The sequence below is a fragment of the Cnephaeus nilssonii genome (genome assembly GCF_951640355.1).
Source record: "Cnephaeus nilssonii genome assembly, chromosome: 19".
Classification (NCBI taxonomy): domain Eukaryota; kingdom Metazoa; phylum Chordata; class Mammalia; order Chiroptera; family Vespertilionidae; genus Cnephaeus; species Cnephaeus nilssonii.
Genome location: NC_137090.1, coordinates 49183868 through 49208795, shown reverse-complemented (window position 1 = coordinate 49208795; position 24928 = coordinate 49183868). Strand labels below are relative to the sequence as shown.

General features: G+C 43.9%; 1 protein-coding gene and 1 pseudogene across 4 annotated transcripts in view; both read right to left on the bottom strand.

Moving 5' to 3' along the window:
- The window catches only part of ULK2 (unc-51 like autophagy activating kinase 2), a 142873-nt gene that overhangs the window by 104855 nt on the left and 13090 nt on the right, over positions 1 to 24928 (bottom strand). For all 3 annotated transcript variants that reach the window (XM_079797269.1, XM_079797270.1, XM_079797268.1), the window contains exons 4-5: positions 11599 to 11631; positions 11278 to 11314 (exon numbers count right to left, since the gene is read on the bottom strand). In XM_079797269.1, coding sequence (XP_079653395.1) covers positions 11278 to 11314; positions 11599 to 11631 — 70 coding nt within the window. The remainder of the gene's footprint in view (positions 1 to 11277; positions 11315 to 11598; positions 11632 to 24928) is intronic.
- On the bottom strand, positions 4468 to 8224 carry LOC307114657 (small ribosomal subunit protein uS2-like; annotated as a pseudogene). The gene has a single exon. The product of its transcript is annotated as a small ribosomal subunit protein uS2-like (transcript).

Here is a 24928-nt window from a genome sequence, read left to right as displayed (position 1 = left end):
GAAAGGATAAACAAGATTGATGAACCGTGACAGACTCATCAAGAAACAAAGAGAGAGAGGACCCAAATAAATAAAATCAGTAACAAAAGCGGAAAAGTAAACACTGACACCACAGAAATACAGAGGATTGTAAGAAAATACTATGAACATCTATATGCCAACAAGCTGGACAATGTGGATGAAATGGACAAATTCCTAGAAAAATACAATCTCCCAAAACTGAATCAGGAGGAATCAGAAAACCTGAATAGGCCAATAACTGATGAAATAGAAGCAATAATGAAAAAAACTCCCAGCAAACAAAAGCCCGGGTCCAGATAGTTTCATAGGGGAGTTTTACCAAACATTCAAGGAAGAACGAACACATGTACTACTCAAATTGTTCAAAAAAAAATTCAAGAGGAAGGAATACTTCCAAGTTCTCTTAATGAGACCAACATTATCCTAATTCCAAAACCAGATAAAGACACTACAAAGAAAGAGAATTACAAGCCAATATCCCTGATGAACACAGATGTGAAAATCCTCAACAAAATATTAGCAAATCAGATCCAGCAATATATTAAAGAGATCATACACTATGACCAACTGGTATTTATTCCAGGGATGCAAGGCTGGTACAATATTTGCAAATCAATAAACCTGATACATCACATAAACAAATTGAAAGACAAAAATCACATGATCATATCAATAGACGCAGAAAAAGCATTTGACAAAATCCAACATCCATTTTTTATTAAAACTCTCAGCAAAGTGGGAATAGAGGGAGCATATCTCAACATGACAAAGGCCATACATGACAAACCTACAGCCAACATCATTCCCAATGGGCAAAAACTAAAAGCATGTCCCCTAAGAACAGGAACAAGACAGGAATGTCCACTTTCACCACTCTTATTCAACACTAGTGGTCCGGTGCATGAAATTCATGCACGGGTGGGGGGAGGGTTGTCCCTCAGCCCAGCCTGCACCCTCCTAAATCAGTGACCCCTTGGGGGATGTCCAACTGCCAGTTTAGACCCGATCCCTGCGACTGCCAGCTCGCAATCTGTAACCGCGGATTCCTAACCGCTCACCTGCCTGCCTGCCGGATCATCCCTAACTGCCTCTGCCTGCTTGCCTTATCGCCCCTAACTGCCCTCCCTGCCGGCCTGATCTCACCCCTTACTGCTCTCCCCTGTCAACCTGATCTCACCCTTAACTGCCTCTGCCTTTCTGATTGCCCCTAACTGCCTTCCCCTGCCAGCCTGATCTCCCTCCCAACTGCCCTCCCCTGCAGGCCTGATCTCGCCCCCAACTGCCCTCCCCTGCCAGCCTAATCTCGCCCCCAACAGCTCTCCCCTGCCGGCCTGATCTTGTCCCCAATGGCCCTCCCCTGCCGGCCTGATCTCGCCCCCAACTGCCCTCCCCTGCTGGCCTGATCTCCCCTAATGGCCTCTGACTCGGCCCCCACTACCATGGCTTTGTCCGGAAGAAAATCAGACGTCCAGAAGATGGCTGGTCGACCCAGTCTAATTAGCATATTACCCTTTATCAATATATATAGGTTATATAGGATAGGATTGCTTAAATGGGGGCGAGGGGGGGGGCCTTTTTCAGCAGGAGGAGATGCTCTTGGCAGGCAAAAATACATAATCCCTATATCTGGACTGATAGCCAGCCATATACACTATACTGCCAAACCGGTCATTAAAAAATTGAACTGGCCTGACTGGTTTGGCTCAGTGGATAGAGCATCAGCCTGCGGACTGAGGGGTCCCAGGTTCTATTCCGGTCAAGGGCATGTGCCTTGGTTGCGGGCACATCCCTAGCGGGGGATGTGCAGGAGGCAGCTAATCGATGTTTCTCTCTCATTGATGTTTCTAACTCTCTATCCTTCTCCCTTCCTCTCTGTAAAAAATCAATAAAATATATTTTTTTTAAAAATTGAACTGCTTTCTTACACCTTACACCAAACAGCTGTTGCTCTTAAAACCCCTCCTCAGCCCCCACCTTAGGTTCTGCCTTCACAGTTCACCCAGATTAGTCAGTTTCTATGCCAGTCAGCATCAACAGCTCTACCTCCTAGGCAGCCATTGGCTCCTTGCAGTTCACCCAGATTTGGTTCTGATTGGTCAGTTTCTATGCCAGACAGCATCTCTGGGCCTATCTCCGGGCCTGATCAGAGAGGCGGGGATGATCAGCAGCCAGCAGGGTGAACTGCTGACCTCTCAGAGAGAGAGAGAGAGAGAGAGAGAGAGAGAGAGAGAGAGAGGTGCAGCTGCTAGCGAGTCCCAGAGAGAGAGAGAGATAGAGGCAAGGGCTGATCAACAGCTGCCAAAGAGGCTGCGGATCAGACCCTGCTGCTCTCTCCAGGCCTCACCAGCACCCATGGCAGCTGCTGATCAGCCCTGCCTCTCTCTCTCTCTCTCCAAGAGGTCAGCAGTTCAGCCCGCTTGCCAGTCCCTGCCCACCCGAGCCTGATGTGTGTGCAGCCTGGTGTTTGGTCATCCCTTTGGTCATGTTGGATGTTACGGATCCTGGCTCTTTATATATATATAGATAGTACTGGAAGCCCTAGCCACAGCAATCAGACAAGAAGAAGAAATAAAAGGCATCCAAATTGGAAAGGAGGAAGTAAAACTCTCATTTTTCTCTGATGACGTGATATTGTACATAGAAAACCCTAAAGACTCCACCAAAATACTACTAGATTTTAATAAATGAATTTGGCCATGTGGCAGGATGGCTTTTTTATACACCAATAATGAATACTCAGAAAGAGAAACTAAACAAGCAATCCCATTTACCATTACAACAAAAAAATTAAGATACTAGGAATAAACTTAACCAAGGAGGTAAAATACTTGTACTCGGAAAACTACAGGATGTTGAAAAAAGAGACAGAAGGAGATATAAACAAGTGAAAGAATAAACAAGTTAAAATGTACATACTACCCAAAGCAATATATAGATTCAATGCAATCCCTATTAAAATACCAACAGCATATTTCACAGATTTAGAACAAATACTCCAAAAATTTATATGGAATCAAAAAAGACCCCGAGCAGCTGCAGCAATCTTGAGAAAGAAGAACAAAGTTGGAGGAATCACAATACCAGATATCAAGTTATACTACAAAGCTCCGTAACCAAAATAGCCTGGTACTGGCACAAGAACAGATCAATGGAACAGAACAGAGACCCCAAAAATTGACCCAAACCATTATGCTCAATTAATATTTAACAAAGGACGCAGGAGCATACAATGGAGTCAAGACAGTCTCTTCAAAAAATGATGTTGGGAAAATTGGACAGATACATGGAAAAAATGAAACTAGACCACCAACTTAACACCAGACACAAGAATAAACTCAAAGTAGATGAAAGACTTAAATGTAAGTCGGGAAACCATAAAAATCCTAGAAGAAACCATAGGCAGCAAAATCTCAGACATCTCTCGTAGCATGTCTGAGAGATACATCTCCAAGAGCAAAGGAAACTAAGGAGAAAATAAACAACTGGACTACATCAAAATATAAAGCTTCTGCACAGCAAAAGAAACCATCAACAAAATGAAAAGGGAGAACATGTTTGGCAATAATACATCTGATAAAGGGTTAATATCCAATATATATAAGGAACTCATATAACTTAACAAAAGGAAGTCAAACAGTCCAATTACAAAATGGGCAAAGGACCTAAAAAGACCCTTCTCCAAGGTGGACACACAGATGGCCAAGAGACAAATGAAAAAATGCTCAAAGTCACTGATCATCAGAGAGATGCAAATTAAAACAACGAGATTCACCTCACACCTGTCAGAATGGCTACCATCAACAAATGACAAGTGCTGGCGAGGATGTGGAGAAAAGGGAACCCTCGTGCACTGCTGGTGGGAATGCAGACTGGTGCAGTCATTATGGAAAACAGTATGGAGCTTCCTCAAAAAATTAAATAAGAAACTGCCATTTGACCCAGTGACCCCACTTCTAGGAATATATCCTAAGAAACCCAAAACATCAATCAGAAAGAATGTATGCATTCCTATGTTCATAGCAGCACAATTTATAATAGCTAAGATCTGGAAACAGCCAAGTGCCCATTAGTAGATGAGTGGATAAAAAGCTGTGGTACATCTACACAATGGAATACTATGCAGCAATAAAAAAGAAGGATCTCTTACCCTTTGAGACAGCATGGAGGGACCTGGAGAGTATCATGCTAAGTGAAATAAGTCAGTCATAGTAAGACAAGTATCACATGATCGCACTCATATGTGGAATCTAATTAACAAAATAAACTGATGAACGGAGTGCATCCAGAGACATGGAGGCATGGAACAGAAAGCAGAATCTCAGAGAGAAGGCAGGGCAGGGTGGGTGGGTGGGAGGTAATCAACCAAAGACCTGGGGTGTGTGTGTGTGTGTGTGTGTGTGTGTGTGTGTGTGTATACATACATATATATATATATATATATATATATATATATATATATATATATATATGCATAACCCATGGACACGGACAATTAGGTGGTGAAAGCCTGGGGGGCAGAGAGCATGGGCAGGCTGGAGGGGCTTAATGGGGGGAAAAGGAGACATATTTAATACTTTGAACAATAAAGGTGTTTTTTTAAGTGTTTTTAAAAAACCATTAACAAAACCAAAGGACAACATACTAATTGGGAGAAATAGTCACCAATAATACATCCTGTAAGGCAGTGATGGCGAACCTATGACACGCGTGTCAGCACTGACACGCGTAGCCATTTCTGATGACACGCGGCCGCTGAGGCGGCCGCATGCCGAGGATGAAACATTTGCGAAATAGTGTTTTTTCCTCAAAGTGACACACTACCCGAGTTATGCTCAGTTTTTTGGCAAAGTTTGACACACCAAGCTCAAAAGGTTGCCCATCACTGCCGTAAGGGATTAATATCCCAAACAGATAAGAAACTCTTATAACTTAACACACACACATATACAAAATCCATTTAGACATATAAAAAGATGGCTAACAGACATATGAAAAGATGCTTAACTTCACTAATCATCAGAAAAATACAAATTAATACCCAGTCAGGCATGGCTCAGTGGTTGAGTGTCGACCTATGAACCAGTGGTTGAGGTTACAGTTCGATTCCCTGTCAGGGCACATGCTAAGGTTCTGGGCTCGATCCCCAGTGTGGGGCATGCAGGAGGCAGCCGATCAATGATTCTCTCTCATCACTAATGTTTCTATCTCTCTCTCCCTCTTCCTTCCTATCTGAAATCAATAAAAATATATTTTTTAAAAAGAAAAATACAAATTAATTCAGAATGCGTTATCACCTCATACCTGTCAGAATGGCTATCATCAATAAATCAACAAACAACAAATATTGTCGAGGATGTGGACAAAAAGGAACCTTTGTGCACTGTTGGTGGAAATGAAGATTGGTGCAGTCACTATGGAAAACATTATGAAAGTCCCTTGCAATTCCATTTCTGGGTATTTTTCTGCAGAAATCCAAAACATTAATTTGAAAAGATAGTATGTACCCCTATGTTTGTAGTAGGGTTATTTACAATAGCCAATATATGAAAACCTAGTGGTCATCAATAGATGACGGGATAAAAAATCGGTGGTACATATATATGATGGAATATAACTTGGCCATAAAAAAGAACAAAATCTTACCACTTACAACAACATGGACGGACCTAGAGGGTATTATGCTAAATGAAATAAGTCAGAGAAAAACAAATACCATATTATTTCACTTATATGTGGAATCTAAAGAACAAAATAAATAAACAAAATAGGAAAAAAAACCCTCATAGATACAGTAACAAACTGAGGGTTGCCAGAGGGGAGAGGATGGGGGACTGAAAGAGGTGAGCGATGAAGAAGTACAAATCAGCAGTTACAAAACAGTCATGGGGATATAAAGCACAGCACAGGGAATGTAGTCAACACTATTCTAATGACTATGTGTGATGCCAGGTGGGTACTAGACTTATAAGGAAATTACTTCGTAAAAATATATATCAATTGTATACATCTGTATAGCACATCTCAACTCAGACTAGGCACGTTTCAAGAACTCGACAGCCCCATGTGGCTACCATAATGGACAGTATCAGTCTAGACAACTTTTTTATTATTTTTATGGTTTTCTTTCTTTCTTTCTTTCTTTCTTTCTTTCTTTCTTTCTTTCTTTCTTTCTTTCTTTCTTTCTTTCTTTCTTTCTTTCTTTCTTTATTGTTAATCCTCACCTGAGGATATTTTTCCATTGATTTTTAGGGAGAGTGGGAGAGGGAAAGACAGACAGAAACACTGATGTAAGAGAGACACATCGATTGGCTGCCCCCTGCACAAGCCCCGACCAGGGCCTGGACCAGGGAGGAGCCTACAACCAAGGGCTAGACAATTTTTTTAGAACAAAATTTATATTATGTCTTTTCTCTTTTTAAAATGTTTGTAATTGATTTTACAGAGAGGAAGGGAAAAGGGAGAGACAGAAACATCAATGATGAGAGAAAATCATTGATTGGCTGCCTCCTGCATGCCCCCTACCAGGGATTGAGCTGGAAACCTGGAGGAAACCTGGGCATGTGTCCTGACCGTGAATCAAACCGTGACCTCCTGGTTCATGGGTCAATGCTCAACCACGGAGCCACACTGGCCGGGCTGTAAGTCTTTTCAAGTGTTTTGAAAAGACAAAGACTGTGGCAGGTATTTTCAGCCATAGCGTCTTTGCAGTATGTATTTGTCACAAGCATTTTGGCTGCAAAACTAACTGGCTATAAGGCAATTTTGCTGTAAAAAAGGTAAAATAACCAGTTGAAAGTTTGGGTTTTTTTGTTGTTGTTACTGTTTGGTTTCATTGCTCTATTGATGAAATTCTCGCTATTACTCCCATTTTCGTATTATATATAAACCACAGCCAGCCCTCATAATGACCTATATAGTACCAAGTAGATGTGGTAGGGTCTTAAAATATTAGCATTTCTTTCAGATGATGATGATTTGCCCCAACAGTCAGTTTCCTATTTTAAAATACAGTACATTGGGAGACAGAGGGTGTGGGCCTTCTTTGGGGGAATATGGTTGAGCCCATGTTTCCCACAGAATAAAGACAAGTGCTTGTTACAATCCACAAAATAAAATCAGTTATTTACACAGTATTGCCATGAATCTACACACATTTTTTTTTAATTTTTTTTTTTTTTTAGAAACTGTTTATTTTCCATCAACCTTATTTCCGTTCTGTGAAGAATTTGTGGAAGAACAGCTTCGGACCACTCAGTGGTTGTTGCTACCCATTCGGTAGCCTGAGCAGTGGGGGCTGCAGACCAGTCTTCAGTGGCAGGCTGAGCACTCCAGTCGGTAGGAAACTGCTGAATGGGTACAGAGGGCACCTGCACGCCTTCAGACCAGTCTGCGACCTCAGGCTGAGCAGCAGTGAACTCAGGAGCAGGAGCAGTCCATTCACCCTGAAACTCCTCCTTGGTCACAGCCTTTTCAGCAGCGGCCTGCTCTTCCTTTTCAATCTCTTCAGGATCTCTGTAGAAGTATAGATCAGGCATGACTTCCCACGGGTGTTCACGGGAGATGGTGCCACGCATGCGTAGTACTTCCCGGGCCAGCATCCACCACATCAGACCCACTGAGTGAGCCCCCTTGTTGTTGCAAGGGATGGCAATGTCCACATAGCGCAGAGGAGAGTCTGTGTTACACAGAGCAATGGTGGGCAGGTTAACATAAGACGCCTCTGTGAGAGGCTGGTGGTCAGCCCTGGGTCAGTAACCACCAGAAGTCTTGGCTCCCGGAAGGCTGCCTGGATCTGGGTGGTGCAGGTTCCGGGAGTGAAGCGGCCGGCAATAGGAGTGGCTCCAGGGACAGCAGCAAACTTCAGCACAGCTCGCGGGCCAGTGTCCTGGACGATATGACACTGACGTCAGCTGGGTTTTCGATGGCAACAATGGCCCGAGCTGCCAGCAGAAGCTTCTCCCAGGTCCTCTTCAGATTGATGATGTAGATGCCATCGCTTTTCCTTTTGTAGATGTACTGTTCCATTTGGAAGTCAAGGTTGGTGCCACCTAAGTGGGTTCCTGCTGCAAGGAATTTGAGGACATCCTCCTCCTTCATTTGCAGGACATCAAGGGCTCCGGACATTGTGAAAAGTTTCCCTTTAAGTTACGTGGGAACCGAGAACAACGCCGTATGGAGCCCTCCCTGGGTAGCGCGGAAAGCTCTACACACATTTTAAATGCATATAATTATTTCATATTTCACAATAGGATTTTTTATTTTGTTATTCATTTTTTCATGTTTCATTATAAACTTTTAAAGGTGCCTTTTATTTTTCATGTGTTTACCTTTTTCATTGCAAAATTGCCTACAGGCAATTATCTATTTGGCAAAAATGTTTGTGGGAAAAATGCTCGCAGCAAAGATGTCTATGGAAAAGCTGATTATGGCGGAAGTACCTAGAACTGGGGCAAACAGGGCAGGGAGAGGTTAAATAACTTGACTAAGATCAGACACAATGAGTAACGTGAACAGTGAGAGTGCTGCCAACCTGCTGGCCTGTCTGACTCCCATGACCAAATAAGCTCTTCACGCTTCGGTCTCCTTTCTAACACTATGGCTCTGCAACATCAAACACAGAGTTCATATCACAGACACAGCACTGTCGAAGCTAACTTAAACCTGCTACACCAATACAAGCACCTATATGAGTGAATAAAACTTTTGTTAATGAAGGAAATTAATGTTCTAATGAGGGCTCTGAACTGACAAGCTGCCACTCGTTCTTACCCCAGAGAAAGGTGCTTTTATCTACATCACTAAGAATGCCAAGGAACTCAAGACTGAGACTGAGTCTTCCAGCTTCCACTCCTTCCCACCAGTAGTGAATAAAAGTTCCTGTCTCACTGCTTTCTACTGGTGAATGACATTTTAAAAAAATTTTAACCAAATTTACTATTTTTTAAAAAGAGACTCTGAGTTGGGAACAATACAAAAACACATGTGTAATAAACTACCAAATTCAAGGTAATGGTTGTCTCTAAAGGGGAAGGCAGGAATGGGCTACAGAAGGAGTTTCAGAGCCTCACCTGTATTTATAATTTTTCTTTAATTGTGGGGGTGGGGGATACCAGTGCTCTTTTTTTTTTTTTTTTTTTTTCATTGATTTCAGAGAGGAAGGGAGAGGGAGAGGGAGAGGGAGATAGAAACATCTTGATGAGAGAGAATCATTGATCGGCTGCCTCCTACATGCCTCCCACTGGGGATCGAGCCCAAAACCCAGGCATGTGCCCTTGACAGGAATCAAACCTGGGACCCTTCAGACCAATGCTCTATCCACCGAGCCAAACTGGCCAGGGCACCAGTGTTCTTTATATTATTCTCTACACAGCTTTTGAATTTCACCAGTATTTTAAGTTTTGTTGTTGTTATTCCTCACCTGAGGATATTTTTTCCATTGATTTTTAGAGAAAACAGAAGGGATGGAGGAAAGAAGGCGGGGTGGAGGGAGGGAGAGGAGGAGGGGGAGAGAGGAGAGAGAGAAAGAGAAACATTGATGTGAGAGACACATCAATTGGTTGCCTCCCACACACTCCCCAAACCTGCAGCTAAAGTACATGCCGTTGACTGGGAATCAAACGCATGACCTCTTCGGTGCACAGGATGACACTCTATAACCACTGAGATACCAGCCAGAGCCAATCTCACTTTAAACTGCATTCCCTGTTTACTAGGTGAAACTGAACATCTTTAATACATTGCTTCTCTTTTGTATACTGTCCATACTATCAATGTCTTCGTGTTTTTACCATCAGTTCCCATGATCTATTTATGGGTTGAATTATGAGCCTTTCACAATATTTTTGCATATTTCTCTTGCATCTTTGAGGGATAATCAAGTAGATGCTTACCTCCGCTAATATCATTTAAAAAAAACAACAAAAAACTTTTGCCCAGCCAGTGTGTCTCAAGTGGTTGAGCATCGACCTATGAACCAGGAGGTTACAGTTCTATTCCCGGTCAGGGTGGGTTGTGGGCTCAAACCCCAGTGGGGGGCATGCAGGAGGCAGCCAATCAATGATTCTCTCTCATCACTGATGTTTCTATTTCTCTCTCCCTTTCTCTTTCTCTCTGAAATCAATAAAAATATATTTTTTAAATACTTTTGAGAGACACAATTTGACCTGAATGCTTATCCTATATGTACACATTTTGGACACAGAATTTCAAAAACGATCTAATACTAAAATCTTATCTCTGTGCCACAAAATATTGTCAATGTTACTTTTATTCCCTTATAACATTTTTTAATTTACATAAAACATTCACATTAATCAACATATTCTTGGATTCATTCTCCCATTACAATTTTATTTTCATTATGAAAGAAACGCCAGGGGCGCCAGGTTCACTGATGGCAACCCCTGAGGAAGAGAAATCTATTTGATTTCTTTCTCTCTGGGGAAGAGGACCCACCTCTCCAACGCGGCGAAGGGAGGCATACACAAAGGAAGCAGCGATAGCCGAGCACAGTATGAGAACAGACTACAGTGAGTCAGCAAAGTGACTATAATTAACACACTGTGGACCAGTAGTTTTATTGCTAGCTTTACCCAGTGGCCAGATAAGTTTCTACTGAACAAGTACAAAAAACGTTTTACATTAATGTTAAAGGCACGCTTTAAAATTACAGTAGGTCCTCGGGTCACGTTGGAGATCCGTTCCTACGGCGTGACATAACGCGATTTTCACCATGAGTCGGAACCCACCTACATAAGCACCTACATCACTCACATGGAGCACATACACAGCAGTAATGAAGTGAAACAGTAAAAAAAATTTGAAAGATAATTCCTGACCTTTACTTGTGGTAAATAAGTAATAAAAAACATAAAGCACATATGTACATACGTCGAAATGACGGAACTTTTTATTTTCTTATAAATAAATGGGAGATGGCGACGTAACCACGAAACGACGTACGTCGAGTCCAACATAACCCAAGGACTGTCTGTAGATACCCACTGCGCTTTGAAGTTATTTATTACATGTTCTTACAAGCTAATATCTTTTTAAATATGATACTTTGTAAAACACTGTGTAATATGAAGCGAGAATTATCATGATCCGTCCACAATGTGTTAAGCAAATACACAAATATTTATTGACTATTTCTATATATAAGTGCAGAAAACAGAGATAGCATTTCAGAAGTAACTCTCAGGTTAAACAGATTAGAGTACATCTTTATTGAACACTGACACACACAAAAATTACCTTGCAAATAATCTGCCAGGTCTCCACCATTGCAATACTGATATATAAAAGAAAAAGTAATTAAAATAAGGACACCAGTTCAAGATTAATTCAATCCATTATCAGTTAACTTTAATTAAAAATTCATTTGTATGTAAGTCTAGTCTGAAAAACCTTAGAATAAAAAAAATTTAAGACTATTTTCCTTATAAAGTGAAATCTAAATCACTGAATCAACTTTATTAATTCAAAATTTCAAACAATTATATACTCTCAATTTTAAAGTGCATATTAATCAAAAGGAACTGAAATAAATTAAGCAGAAACTTGTATACTACCTACCTCCATCACCAGGAAGACAGAGTTGGGTAATTCCTGAAAAGTAAACAACATAAAACATCATTTAGATTAGAAAAAAAATTAAGCACAAATTTAAAAAGTAACTTTAACGAAAATACTATACTTGTTCATTATTAAACAAGTAAAAATAAATCACAATATCCACTAGCAAATGAAATTTTAAATCCCCACCACAGTGATTTAAGCATCTCAGCTTCAAAGCCAAATCTAATTTTGCTGACACTAATGTAGTCATCAAGAAGTTCAATTCTGGTCGTGGAAAGAACGAAAGAAAAACTCATCTTTTGGTCATGGTTATGGTTATGGTTATGGTTATGGTTATGGTTATGGTTATGGTTATGATAAATTTACCATAACCATAACCAGAGTCCTCAGGGAAGCACTGCTATTTGAAGGTTCATGGTCTGGAACAATGACTTGGTAATCCTCCCTCCAACACTAAATGCGCAGCCGGACTTCCGGAATACATCATCCAGGATACTTCATTTTTGTTTTTCTGGTTTTTATGTTTATTTGGAGGCAATCCCATTATCTGGGAATTTTTGGGAATTCTCTTGAAAACATTTCATCACATCTTGGTAACAAACTGATTTGATAAATTTTACCCAGTCTCTCAAATTAATATAGCTCCAGTTCTGTTGCTTGGTTAAGCAATTCAATGACTGATTAGCTGATTCTTCAAAAACAACTTTTATAATGTTAATTAAATTTTAAACTGGGCTTCCGCTTCCCTATGGCTTAACTTGAGCCATTGTTCAAATGTACTCAAGAGACAGCCCTTACAAGAAACACTTGGCTTCACCAAGATCCTAAATTCAAGAGTAAAGTATTCTGGGGACTCTTCCCCTCCCCATCTGGGAGTCTGTACTTGTTCTTCAATAAATCTCCACCTCTGCTATACAAAGAGAGAGAGAGAGAGAGAGAGAGAGAGAGAGAGAGAGAGAGAGAGAGAGAGAGAGAGAGAGAGAGAGAGAGAGAGAGATATTCTATGGAAAAAGGAGCAATGGGGCAACAAGAGGCAGGTCAAGGGCAGTAATCCTGAGAGTGAGGTCCACGGCCAATTATGTGGTACTGGCTCACAACGAAGTAACTACAGAAATTAGGAGTAAGGATTGTTTACAGTTTAAAGTAATTTAACAAAATAATTTTATGTCTGTTGAACCTAATAATAAAAACTCTGGACTGTTTGTAGGGCCTTTTACATTTCATTCTCAAAGTTCATTTTTATTGGATTTTATGAAAGTGTCAGTTCACACAGATTAGAAATAAAAACTGGTGTCTCACAACAGCTACTTCAGGGCACTTCTGTGCAACAAGCAGCAACACGAGGCGCTTGCCAGAGTGGGGTCACCATGTCCACCACGGGACGAGATGCCACAGGCCAAGACCTCAAGTAAAATTATGTCCTACTAGAATCTCAGTGACCTAGGGTGACTTGTTTTGCTTATTCCCCAGAGGACTAGATAAAAAATTAAAATATATCATGCCGAATTCTTTGACCCCAGCTTCCCAAAGGTATATGTTGTTTTGGAAGAATGGCAATGCCATCAGCTCTCTGCCAGGGGAGGCAGGGGCAGGCAGGGTCATGGTGCTGGGAGCCCAGCCGGCTGCCAGCCTAAAACATGCCGGACTTCCCCAGCAGAAGGGCCCCGTGACTGATAAGTCAGAAAGGAGAGAGAAGTCAGATCCCAGAAAGCTAGGAGAGTAAGTCTATAAGAAATACTTATTAGCCCTTATCATAAATAAAAACGAAAGTACTAGTATATTTTTGTTTTTATTCAATCATCTCCATTGTGAACTAGTCCTGATCAAATCCAGACCAAACTATCCTATCAACCCTAAAAATACCAAGAATTAAATATAACTTTCAACAAAATTTCTTCTCAAATCAGTATTATTTAATCATATAATAACTAGTAGCCTGTTTGCACGAAGATTCGTGCAATAGACCTTCATTCACCTGGCTGCCTGCACCAGTTTTCTGCCGGCACCAGGGACCCAGGCCTTGGCTGTGGCCACCGCCTTCTGCCTTTTTCAGGGTCGGGGCTTGGCCCCGGGCGGTGGCCTTGGGCTCGCCGCACCCAGCGTCCCTGCTACCGATCACAGGAGCCGACCCCCAGTGGTTTCCTGCGATCGGTGCAGGCTCCCCGCTGGTGCCCAAGGCCCGGAAAGCCTCCGCCCCTGGGACCCCCGGGAGCGGCGGGAGGGGCCGTGCCACGCCCCCCCAGGTGGCCGATCGACCCCCGGACCCCCGGGAGGGGCGGGAGGGGCCGGGCCACGCCCTCCCAGGTGGACGATCAACCCCGGGACCCCGGGAGGGGCGGGAGGGGCCTGGCCACGCCCCCCGGGGTGCCCATCGCCCCAGGCACCCTGGGGAGCGGTGGCATGGGCCCGGCCACGCCCCCCCGGGTGCCGATCGCCCCAGGCACCCCTGGGAGTGGCTGAATGGGCCCGGCTAAGCCCCCCACCCCCGGGTGCCGAACGCCCCAGGCACCCCCAGGAGCGGCAGCATGGGCCCAGTCACGCCCCCGCCGGGGTGCCCATGGGCCCGGCAACGCACCCGGGGTGCCGATCGCCCCAGGCACCCCCGGGAGTGGCGGCATGGGTCCGGCCACGCCCCCCCGGGGTGCCGATGGGCCCAGGCACCCCCGGGAGCGGCGGCATGGGCCCGGCCACGCCCCCCGGGGTTCCGATGGCCCCAGGCACCCCCGGGAGCGGCGGCATGGGCCCAGCCACGCCCCCCGGGGTGCCGATCACCCCAGGCACCCCCGGGAGCGGGAGCAGCGGCATGGGTCCGGCCACGCCCCCCGGGGTGCCGATGGGCCCGGCCACGCCCCCCCGGGTGCCCATCGCCCCAGGCACCCCGGGGGGGCATGGGCCCAGCCACGCCCCCCCGGGGTGCCGATCGCCCCAGGCACCCCGGGGAGCGGCGGCATGGGCCCGGCCACTGGGCACCGCCATCTTGATCTTCTCAAGAGCGGATATGCCACCCGGAGTCCCGCCCCCAGCCTCCTGCCAGCCCAATCGTGGGCATAGCGGAGGTGCGGTCAATTTGCATGTTTCTCTATTATAAGGTAAGATGCTTCATCCTAAGTGCTGAAGAGAAAAGAAAGCTAGGAGTTCCCAGGGGAATCGAAATGGCCCTGAAGAACTTCTGTCCACGCAGCACAAAATCAAACTTCCACTTCAGTATTCATGATTTGGGGTTATACATAACCACTTAGTTTCCCCCACTCAGATTCATTCACTCATTCGATAAACAAGATGAAAAAAGTGTCCATTTTTAATGAAACCATCAAGTCATCAATAAACAAAGTGAAGTTCAAATAACACTGGAGCACCAGGGAACAACTTGAAGAGAGGCTTGTTGGGTCAGAAAAGCTGAGAAGTGGGGCCAGTATAACCTGTGAGCCAGAACACGGAGGGTTTTCTGAAGCTGCACACATGTTTATCCTCCTTTCCTAATATCACGGAAACCTCACTCCCAACTACTCCCCCGCACTGCCATCAAAAAATTAAACATCATGAATTTCATTTAATTATTTCCCTACTCAAACGCCTTAATAAGTTAAAAAACAAATCTCCAAAAAGAAAACAATTTGGATACTATTGTGAACAACGTTATGCCAGTATTCCAAAATTTAGATAAAACGAACACATTAACAATTTAAAGAAAAAGACAACTTACTAAAATTGACAATAAATAGAAAATTTGAAAAGGGCCATATTCATTAAAGAAATCCTACCTAATAAAAAGGTAATATGAAAATAACCATCACTCCGCTACGCCCACGATTGGGCGGCGGGAGGCTGGGGGGCGGGACTCAGGGTGGCATATCCGGCCATTGGGAGGCGTGGGGGGCGGGACTCCTGCCCTCCCCACCCCACCCCCCACCCCCGCCGCGCCTCTCAACGGCCAGATTGGCAGCCGCTGAGGGGGGCTGCCTTGGACACCCCGGACACCCGGCTCCCCTGCCATCAGGCGGGGAGCCGGGTGTCGCGAGTGCCGGTTGTCCGCGCCGGCTCCAGGCCATTTTGGCCTGGTGCACACGTGTGCACCCGGATCCCCTGCCGTGCTCCCCTTCGTCAGCACCTCAAGCCCCAGCAGCAGCGGCAGCGGCTGGGGATGAGCTGGTGATCCCAACAGCCTGGCAGCTCAGTGGTGGCGGAGGCAGCATTGGGCCTGGGGACTGGCGAACAGGCAGAAGATGGCCCTGATCGCAGGAGGCTAGGCCTAGGGACCCTACCCACACGATTTAATCGTGCGCTGGGCCTCTAGTTAAATAATAATTTACAACCTTTCCACACAAAAATTCCCCTTGTAATCCCAATAAAAATCCAAGGTTTTGTGCACATGTGGAAATTGACAAGCTAATTCTAAAATTTATGTGGAAATGCAAAATGTCAAAGAATAACTAAATATAATATAGAAAAAGAAAAGTTGGAGGACTTATACTGAAGCATAGTAAGCTCCATCTTGTATAAAACTGCTATTTGAAATCCTCTGCTATTGTTAGATAGTCCCTTGTCCTGTAAACTCTGTCACTGTAAACTCTGTCACTTTAAGACAGTCTCTTATTCTATAAAATGACTTTGTTTTTAGTTTGAATAGAAAATAGATAAACTTAACTGTCTGACCTTGCAAGCTAGCCATCTAACATAATGGACTAATACTGATAATAATTCCCATATTCTTATGCCAAATGTTTGTTCTTTATGTATCCAAGATTACAAACTATCTGTAACAATAACTCACATGGAGCTCTCTGTAATATCTGCAAACAAAGAAGCTCAAAAAGTATAAATACAGGAAACTTCCTGTATGTGTTGCTCAGAGATTTGGAAGAGTCACCTCCCTCTGGGCCGCGCGCAATAAACGACTCCTAATTAATTGGCTCATTAAGGTGTCTTGTATCTCATTCGCTGATTTATGACAAAACATTTGGAGGCCCCCAAGAGATAAGAGACAGGTGCCTGCCCGCACCTAGTCTCGATGCCTGGGACGGACAGCCTCCCCTGCCTAGCTGCCAGGCCCTGAGGCTCTCTAGGGGAGGTGCCACCTGATGAAGTTCCAGGGCCACAGAGACGCTTCTCTGTGGTCGTGACAGCCGGACAAAGGACACCTGACATGTCCCTGCATCCTTTTGGAATCATCAGAAAAAAACCTCCAGAGGTAAGGGAATTCAAATTTAATTAAAGAATTTTGAGTTCACTTTGCTGTTTGTTTGCTTGGGACTAGCCATTTTGCTACTGAGAATGGGGACTGGACGCAGTCTTAAACCCTCCAGTAGGTTCTCACCGAGACATTGTCAAGAATTTTGTTCTGGGGCGTGGGTGCCGGGAGTGCCCCCACATCCATTTGGGGAGTTGGGCAGTGTTTCAGTTATCTGCTCAGCTCCCATTCGGGCTAGTCTACTGAAAGTGTGTGAGTACATATTTTTGCCTGTCTTGGCATAATTATCTGTTCATCAACTGGTCTATAAATATAAGTGTGAGAGCCTGCGTAAAAGTGAAAGCTACTTTGATTTATTCTGCACTTCTGTTGATTTGTCTGGCCAAAAACTTTTGATTTATTAAAGGCTGAACGCCATGATAATCTGCAAAGGTCTTAAGCAGTGCTGCTGAGATTTATTTTTCTCAGAGATGTTTGCTCTCTATCACGGAGGAAATTAGCCTACTTAGCTAATAAAAATTTCTGTCTATCGTTTGCTCTTCTCAGATGTGTGATTTTACTGTATTAGGTTGAAATTTTAGAATGCTGGGGCAGATTTAAAGGTATAAATTTGTAAGGAGTGTAGCCTAGAGTTAAAACAAAGGCCAGTTAGGTTCCAAGATTGCTTGTAAAAAGGCAAGAGAGAAGTCTTTTCAAGTTAACTATTTGCAACAAGTAGTAAATTTCAAAGAACAAAAGAACTTGTTATTTAGGGCTTTTCTTATCTCTTTTGGCGGATGGAGACTTCCAAGGGCAGGGCTTGCAAAAAAAACAAAAAACTCCCTAGGGCGGAGAAATTTACAGGGCCCCACTTCTGCCTGTGACATCATAGCCCGGTGGGATCGGGCCTAAATGGGCAGTCTGACATCCCGCTCACAATCTAGGACTGCTGGCTCCCAACTGCTAACCTGCCTCTGCCTGATTGCCCCTAACCGCTTCTGCCTGCCAGCCTGATCCCCTAACCACTCCACTGCCAGCCTGATCAATGCCTAACTTCTCCCCAGCTGGCCCGATTGCCCCTAACTGCCCTCCCCTGCCGGCCTGGTCACCCCTAACTGCCCTCCCCTGCCAGTCTGGTCGCCCCTAACTGCCCTCCCCTGCAGGCCTGCCCCCTCCAACTGCCCACCCCTGCAGGCCTGGGTCCCCCCCCGCCAACTGTCCTCCCCTGCAGGCCTGGTCCCCCAACAACTGCCCTCCCCTGCTGGCCTGGTCTCCCCTAACTGCCCTCCTATGCTGGCCCAGTCACCCCTAACTGCCCTCCCCTGCCAGTCTGGTCGGCCCCAACTGCCCTCCCCTGCTGGCCTGGTCCCCCCACAATTGTCCTCCCCTGCAGGCCTGGTCCCCCCCAACTGTCCTCCCCTGCAGACCTGGTCCCCCCCAACTGCCCTCCCCTGCAGGCCTGGTCCCCCTCAACTGCCCTCCCCTGCAGGCCTGGTCCCCCCCAACTGCCCTCCTCTGCCGGCCCGGTCACCCCTAACTGCCCTTCCTGTTTGCCTGATCACCCACAACTGCCCTCCCCTGCAGGCCTGGTCCCCCCAACTGCCCTCCCCTGCAGGCCTGGTCCCCCCCAACTGCCCTCCCTTGCTGGTCTGGTCCCCCCCAACTGCCCTCTGCTGGCCTGGTCACCCACAACTGCCCTACGTGCCAGCCATCTTGTGGCGGCCATCTTGTGTCCACATGGGGGCAGCCATCTTTGACCACATGGGGGCGGCCATCTGTGTCTTGGAGTGACAGTCAATTTGCATATTACTCTTTTATTAGATAGGACTAGAGGCCCAATACATGAAATTCGTGCAAGAGTAGGTCTTCCTTCCCCCAGCTGCCAGCACCAGCCTCCCTCTGGCACCCAGGACCCGGGCTTCCCTCCGGCCGCCAGCAGGCACCCGGGACCCAGGCAGCCCCAGCTTTGTCTGGAAGGTCGTCCAGAAGGATGTCCGGAAGGACGTCCAGTCTAATGAGCATATTACACTTTTATTATTATAGATATATCGGGAAAAGGATTTATATCCACAATACATAAAGAATTATAACAATTAATACCAAAAAGACAACCCAATAGGAAAACAGGCAAGAGACTTATATAAGAATTTCAAAAAGAAGATATTTAAATGACTCATAAACTTACAAGAGGTGTTCAAACCAGCAGTCATCAGGAAAGCCCTAATTAAAATCATTATCATAATAAGCTACCTCACCAGAATGTTCAAAATTGTCAAGTGTGGCAAGGATGTGGAGCACCTGGTGGCAGACACTTGGGCGTATAAACCAATACACTGGCAGGATCTACTAAAGCTGGGCCTGCACACACCCATGATCCAAGTACTCCCAGCAAGTGAGATCCATTTCAACAAGGAGGAATGGTGAGAGGGAGGAACCAAAGGAGAAACCATAGCAACAAGCCATTTTTATTGCTTCTTTTAGCCTCTTAACTCAAGGAGGCACTAGGGTGGGTGGAACACAACAGGGTTCCTTCTGAAAAAGAAAAAAGAGGCATCAGAAGAGGTACTTTATATACTGCTAGACCACTTGAATTGTTTTCCCACTTAGGGCCTATTCATTTTCTGGTTTAAAAAATAATGAAGTGAACTTCAAAATAATAAATAAAATAATAATAAAGTGAATTTCGAAGAGATGGTTATCTCCAGTAGAATTCAAACATGTGACAAGTAGAGAACTACAAGGTAACAAAAGAATTAAGTAAATAGCAAGAGAACTATTCAAAGAAAAATTCCTGGCTCTGAAGACTCATACTGCACATTTCTCTGCTACTTTTCCTAATTCCTTCTCTAATCCTCAGTGAACTCCTATGAGATTCTCTCACAGGAAAAGAGGAATGCAACACCATTACAGCAGACCTCAACTTACTCCCCTCAAGGTTACCGAGTACTGGACAGCCTCATAGCACCCTAAGGGTAAATAAGATTGGATTATCATTCCCATTACACTATTACTTAGGGGGGTGATGTTAGAAAAGAAAAATAAGTGTTTTATAAGAACAGTACTCTATACTCAGGTTCCCTTATTTCCATCCAGGACTCTTCCTCTCAGATTATACTCTAAGAAACTTAGAGATACAAAATATAATAGAGAAAGCCAGTTGGTTTAGAGCAGGGGTCCTCAAACTTTTTAAACAGGGGGCCAGTTCACTGTCCCTCAGACCGTTGGAGGGCCGGACTATAGTTTAAAAAAAAAAAACTATGAACAAATTCCTATGCACACTGCTAAGTCGGCTGCTAAGCAGGACAGGCAGCGGCGGCAAAAACACCCGGCGGGCCGGATAAATGTCCTCGGCGGGCAGCATGTGGCCGCGGGCCGTAGTTTGAGAACCCCTGGTTTAGAGCGTTATCCCCATACATCAAGGTTGCAGGTTGATCCACAGTCAGGACAACATATAAGAATCAACCAATGAATGCATAAACGAATAGAGCAACAAACTGATGTGTTTCTCTCTCTCTCTCAAAATCAATAAACAAATTTTTTTAAAAGAAAGCCAGACCCTAGCCTGTTTTCTCAGTGGTTAGGGCGTTTGCCCACAAACTAAAGGGTCCTGGGTTCGATTCTGATCAAGGGCACATACCTGGGTTGTAGGCTCAACTCCCGCAAGGTCATGTGGGAGGCAACCATCGATGTGTCTCACATCGATGTTTCTCAATGTTTCTCTCTCTCTCTCTCTCTCTCTCTCTCTCTCTCTCTCTCTCTCTCTCTCTCTCTCTCTCTCTCTCCCCTCCCCCCTTCCTTCCACTCTCTCTAAAAATCAATGGAAAAATATCCTCAGGTGAGGATTAACAACAACAAAAAAGAAAGCCAGTTCTAGCTTACTTGACCTGACACAAACCAACATAGGTTTGTAGAAAAGCCTTTGCCTTAAACTGTCTCTCAATAATACTAATTATACTAAGATTTCAAAATATTCAGAATACATTTATGGTTATGATTTATAATAAGATATATAGTATTTGGTCTATGTTCCTGTTCCTGGCACAGAGCTCCTAAAACCTTTGGAATTTCCAAAGTGATGTCTTTTGTTATGATAATGAAGTGACTTTCAGAAAGCTAAGATTGGGGGCTGGTTTCCTAGACCAGTGGTCGGCAAACCACTGCTCACAAGCCACATTCAGCTCTTTGGCCTCTTGAGTGTGGCTCTTCCACAAAATACCACGGCCTGGGCGAGTCTATTTTGAAGAAGTGGCGTTAGAAGAAGTTTAAGTTTAAAAAATTTGGCTCTCAAAAGAAATTTCAATCGTTGTACTGTTGCTATTTGGCTTTGTTGACTAATGAGTTTGCCAATCGCTGTCCTAGACCAACCATGTGATTAGAGGTTTGTAACTTTCAATCCCACTCCCTGACCTTCAGAGAGTAGATAGGGCTGGAGGTTGAGTCCAATTACCAATGGCCAATGAATTAATCAATCGTGGCTGTATAACGAAGACTCCATAATTACCCCAAAGGAGAGCTTCCTAGAGCTTCCAAGAGCTTCCAGGCTAGTGAACACACGAAGGTTCGATGAGAGTGCCATACCCAAAAAGCATACCTTGTTTATGCATCGCTCCCATCTGGCAGTTCCCGTTACAGAGGAACCTCGGTTCTCAAACTTAATTCGTTCCAGAAGGCTGTTTGAGAAGCGATTTGTTCAAAAACCAAATAGTTTTTCCCCTTAGAAATCATGTAAATTGAATTAATCCATTCCAGACACCCAAATGATTCCCTGTTTTAACCTTTCTTATACACAGTACATGCCTAATGTACTGTTTAATCTATAAGCAAACACTTGTTAAATTTACCGAACCACCCCTACGAGCCTTAAACAAATCACTTCTAGCCTCGGTCCAGGGATGTCTTTCAGGTCAGCATGCAGCCTCTTTGCTGGTTCATACAGCACTACCTCCAAGAAATGGCTGTCTCTGGCTCACTGCTTTTCATTTATCCAAATCACCAACAGTTTTCTACTTCTTCAATTGTCTGTGATCAGTTTCTTTCATACTCTTAGCAACATTAGCACTCTAGTAGCCTCTTTCTGCTTTAAAATTGTACTAATAGTTGATTTTGCCAGCAAAAAAAAAAAAAGCATTCCCTCTTGTTTGCTGCCTGAGAGATGCTTTTTGTCATGCTGAGGTATCAGCTTGAAAGGGCTGTCAGGTAGAAAACCTAAGTTTCATTCGACAACAGACATTTTCTCTGTGAACAACTTGGTCAAGAACCAAACTGTTTGAGATGGGAGATGTTTGAGAAATGAGTTTTTATAATTAACAGATTATCTGGTAAGTAACATGTTTCTTTGAGTTCTGTAAGCTGCTCTACCAAATTAACTGAACCCAAGGAGAGAGAGGTTGGTCAGAAGCTCTGGCAACAACCTGAACTTGGCCATTAGTGTCTAAAGGGGTGGAGGGGCAGTCTGTGGTACTGAGCCTTGAACTTGTGTGATCCGATGCTATCTCTGGGTAGATAGTGTAAGAATTAGGTTAGCTGGTTGGTGGTGCTGGGGAAAAAAACCTCTTTCGACCATCACTGACCTCAAATGAATTTGTAAGTTGATAATGAAGTACCCACCTACTCTGAACCTGATTTGCCCATAATTCTTCAAATGTCTAAAGTCCTAACTTTTTAATAGTCATATAGAAGACATCAGCTTCTTCCATAGTTACAGTCAAAAACAGTTTCTCAGTAGTTAGAGTATTGGCGCACGGACTGAAGAGTCCCAGGTTCAATTCCAGTCAAGGGCATGTACCTGGGTTGCAGGCTCGATCCAAGGCCCGGGTTGGGGCCCATTCAGGAGGCAACCAATGGATGTGTCTCTCTCACTTCCACGTTTCTCTCCCTCTCTCTCCCAGGCCCTCCCACTCTCTCTAAAAATCAATGGAAAAACATCCTCAGGTGAGGATTAACAATAACAACAAAAAAAAGCAGGTAAAAATTTGGAATAACTTTCTGGAAAATAAGTGAATCACCATATCACTCTTTTGCATATAAATAAATTCCAGAGATCAAAGATGTAAATGTGGGGGGGAAATGAAACCATAAGTACTACAAGAAAACATAGAAGGTCATTTTTACAATCTCAAGGTAGAGAAGTCCTTAACATGGTATGAAACCTAGAGATCATTAAAGAACAGACAGGTATGTTGTACTATGGAAGAACTTCAATATATCAAAAAGAGGCTAAAAAAAAGACCAAAGAGAGAGAAAGGGAAACTGGGGAAAACATTTTAATACATACAACAAAGAGCTACCAACTCTGATTCCCTCTTTCTTCCTAACTTCCCACAGTCTAAGTACCAGAGTCCTAAAAACCCTATCTTCTAAACATCTCCCCAACCTCTCCAGGCCTCTCCATTTCCAGTGTACCATCACCCACCCAAAATCCATTCTTGCCAATTCTCCAGAGTAGCCAGTGTTTTATATACTTCAATAAACTCCTATGCCAGTTAATTTATAATAGAGAATACTCCTTTCTCAACCACACGGTTAAGTCTAATACTCAGACATACATGTACTCCCTTACTAGCATAAAAGTACCTGGAATACTGATTTGTAATCAGAAAATTACCCAATGATTACAGAAAGAAAGCAAAGTGAATATTCCCCACACCCAAAAAAAGAAAAGGAAAACTGCTTTTTTTTTTCTTGACTATAAAAGTATGTGCTTGCTCTGGCCAATGTACTCAGTGATTAGATCATCAGCCCGCACACCAAGGGGTCGCAGGTTTGATTCTTGGTCAAGGGAATGTGCCTGGGTTGCGGGTTCAATCCCCGGCCCTGGCTGGGGCACGTTCGGGAAGCAAACAATTGATGTGTCTCATGTGTCTCTCTCACATCGATATTTCTCTCTCTCTTCCTCTTTCTCCTCCGCAGCCCTCCCCCCGCACCCCGCATCCTCCCTTCACTCTCTCTAAAAAGCAATGGAAAAAATACCTTCAAGTGAGAAATAACCAAAAAAAAAATTTAAGTGCTTACTGTGAAATCTTAAGATACATAAAATTTGAAAGAAGAAAGTTTTAAAAATCACATTTATCTCACCATCTGAAAGAAGCCCCATTAACATGTTAGAGAGCATGCTCCCATGCATCTATTTATAGACACCCTCCCCCACAAAGCAAGCATGTACTTGCTGGGGTGGGGGTTAATTTTAATGTAATCCATTTCCACCTTTTTGCTTATCTTCATCTCTCTAAGCAGCCAGTTTACATCTGGCATGTATCCTTACATAACTTTTTTCTGCTCATACAATCTTAAGTTAAACACACACACACACACACACACACACACACACACACACACACACACACATTCTATTTTGAAAAAGCGATCATAAGTAAATGTCTGAATCTTGCTTTCCTCACTCAATAATACACTACAGAAATCCCTCCAAGTCACAACTGTATATATACAACTCTTTAAGAACCGCATAATATTTCATAGTGTAACCATTTCACTATTTATTGAGCCATTCCCTTACTTAGGATCATTCACTTGTTTTCAGTTTTGGCCATTTTAAGCAATGCTACATTGATTCTTGGACATATATCCCAATTCTCAGGCTCTTACGGCTATAAGATAGATGCCAGGAATCCAGGTTGCTTAGTAAAGGGTTATCTCTAATGTTAACATATATATGTCTTCATTCAAATATTTGTAACTATCTACTATATACAAGACACTAACCTAGGCACTGAGGACACAGCAGTAAACCAACAAGAGTTAAATGCCCAGAGTTAAGCTTACATCCTAAGAGGGTAGGTTTAGAAGAGAGACAACATCAAAAGAAATACGTATTTAGAGTATGCTAGAGAGTGGTAAGTGCTTTGGAAAATAAGTATGAAAGCAAGGGTAAATAGGGTGAGGGAGGGACTGCCATTTTATTTAGGGTGGCTTAAGAAAGCTTCATTAAAAACAGCATTAGAGTAAAAAGCTAAAAAAGGGTGGGAATGTATCTGTGTATACTACAGAGAGGTAGCCATATCTGCACATAGATCCCTCTGGAGGAGGAAGGTCTAGGCAAGAGGAAAAAGGAGCAATGGGCCAGTATAGAGAGCTTCAGGAGCCATGAGGAGGCTGGTGTGGTGGAGCAGGAGCAGCGAGGTGCAGAGAAGATGGAGTTGGAAA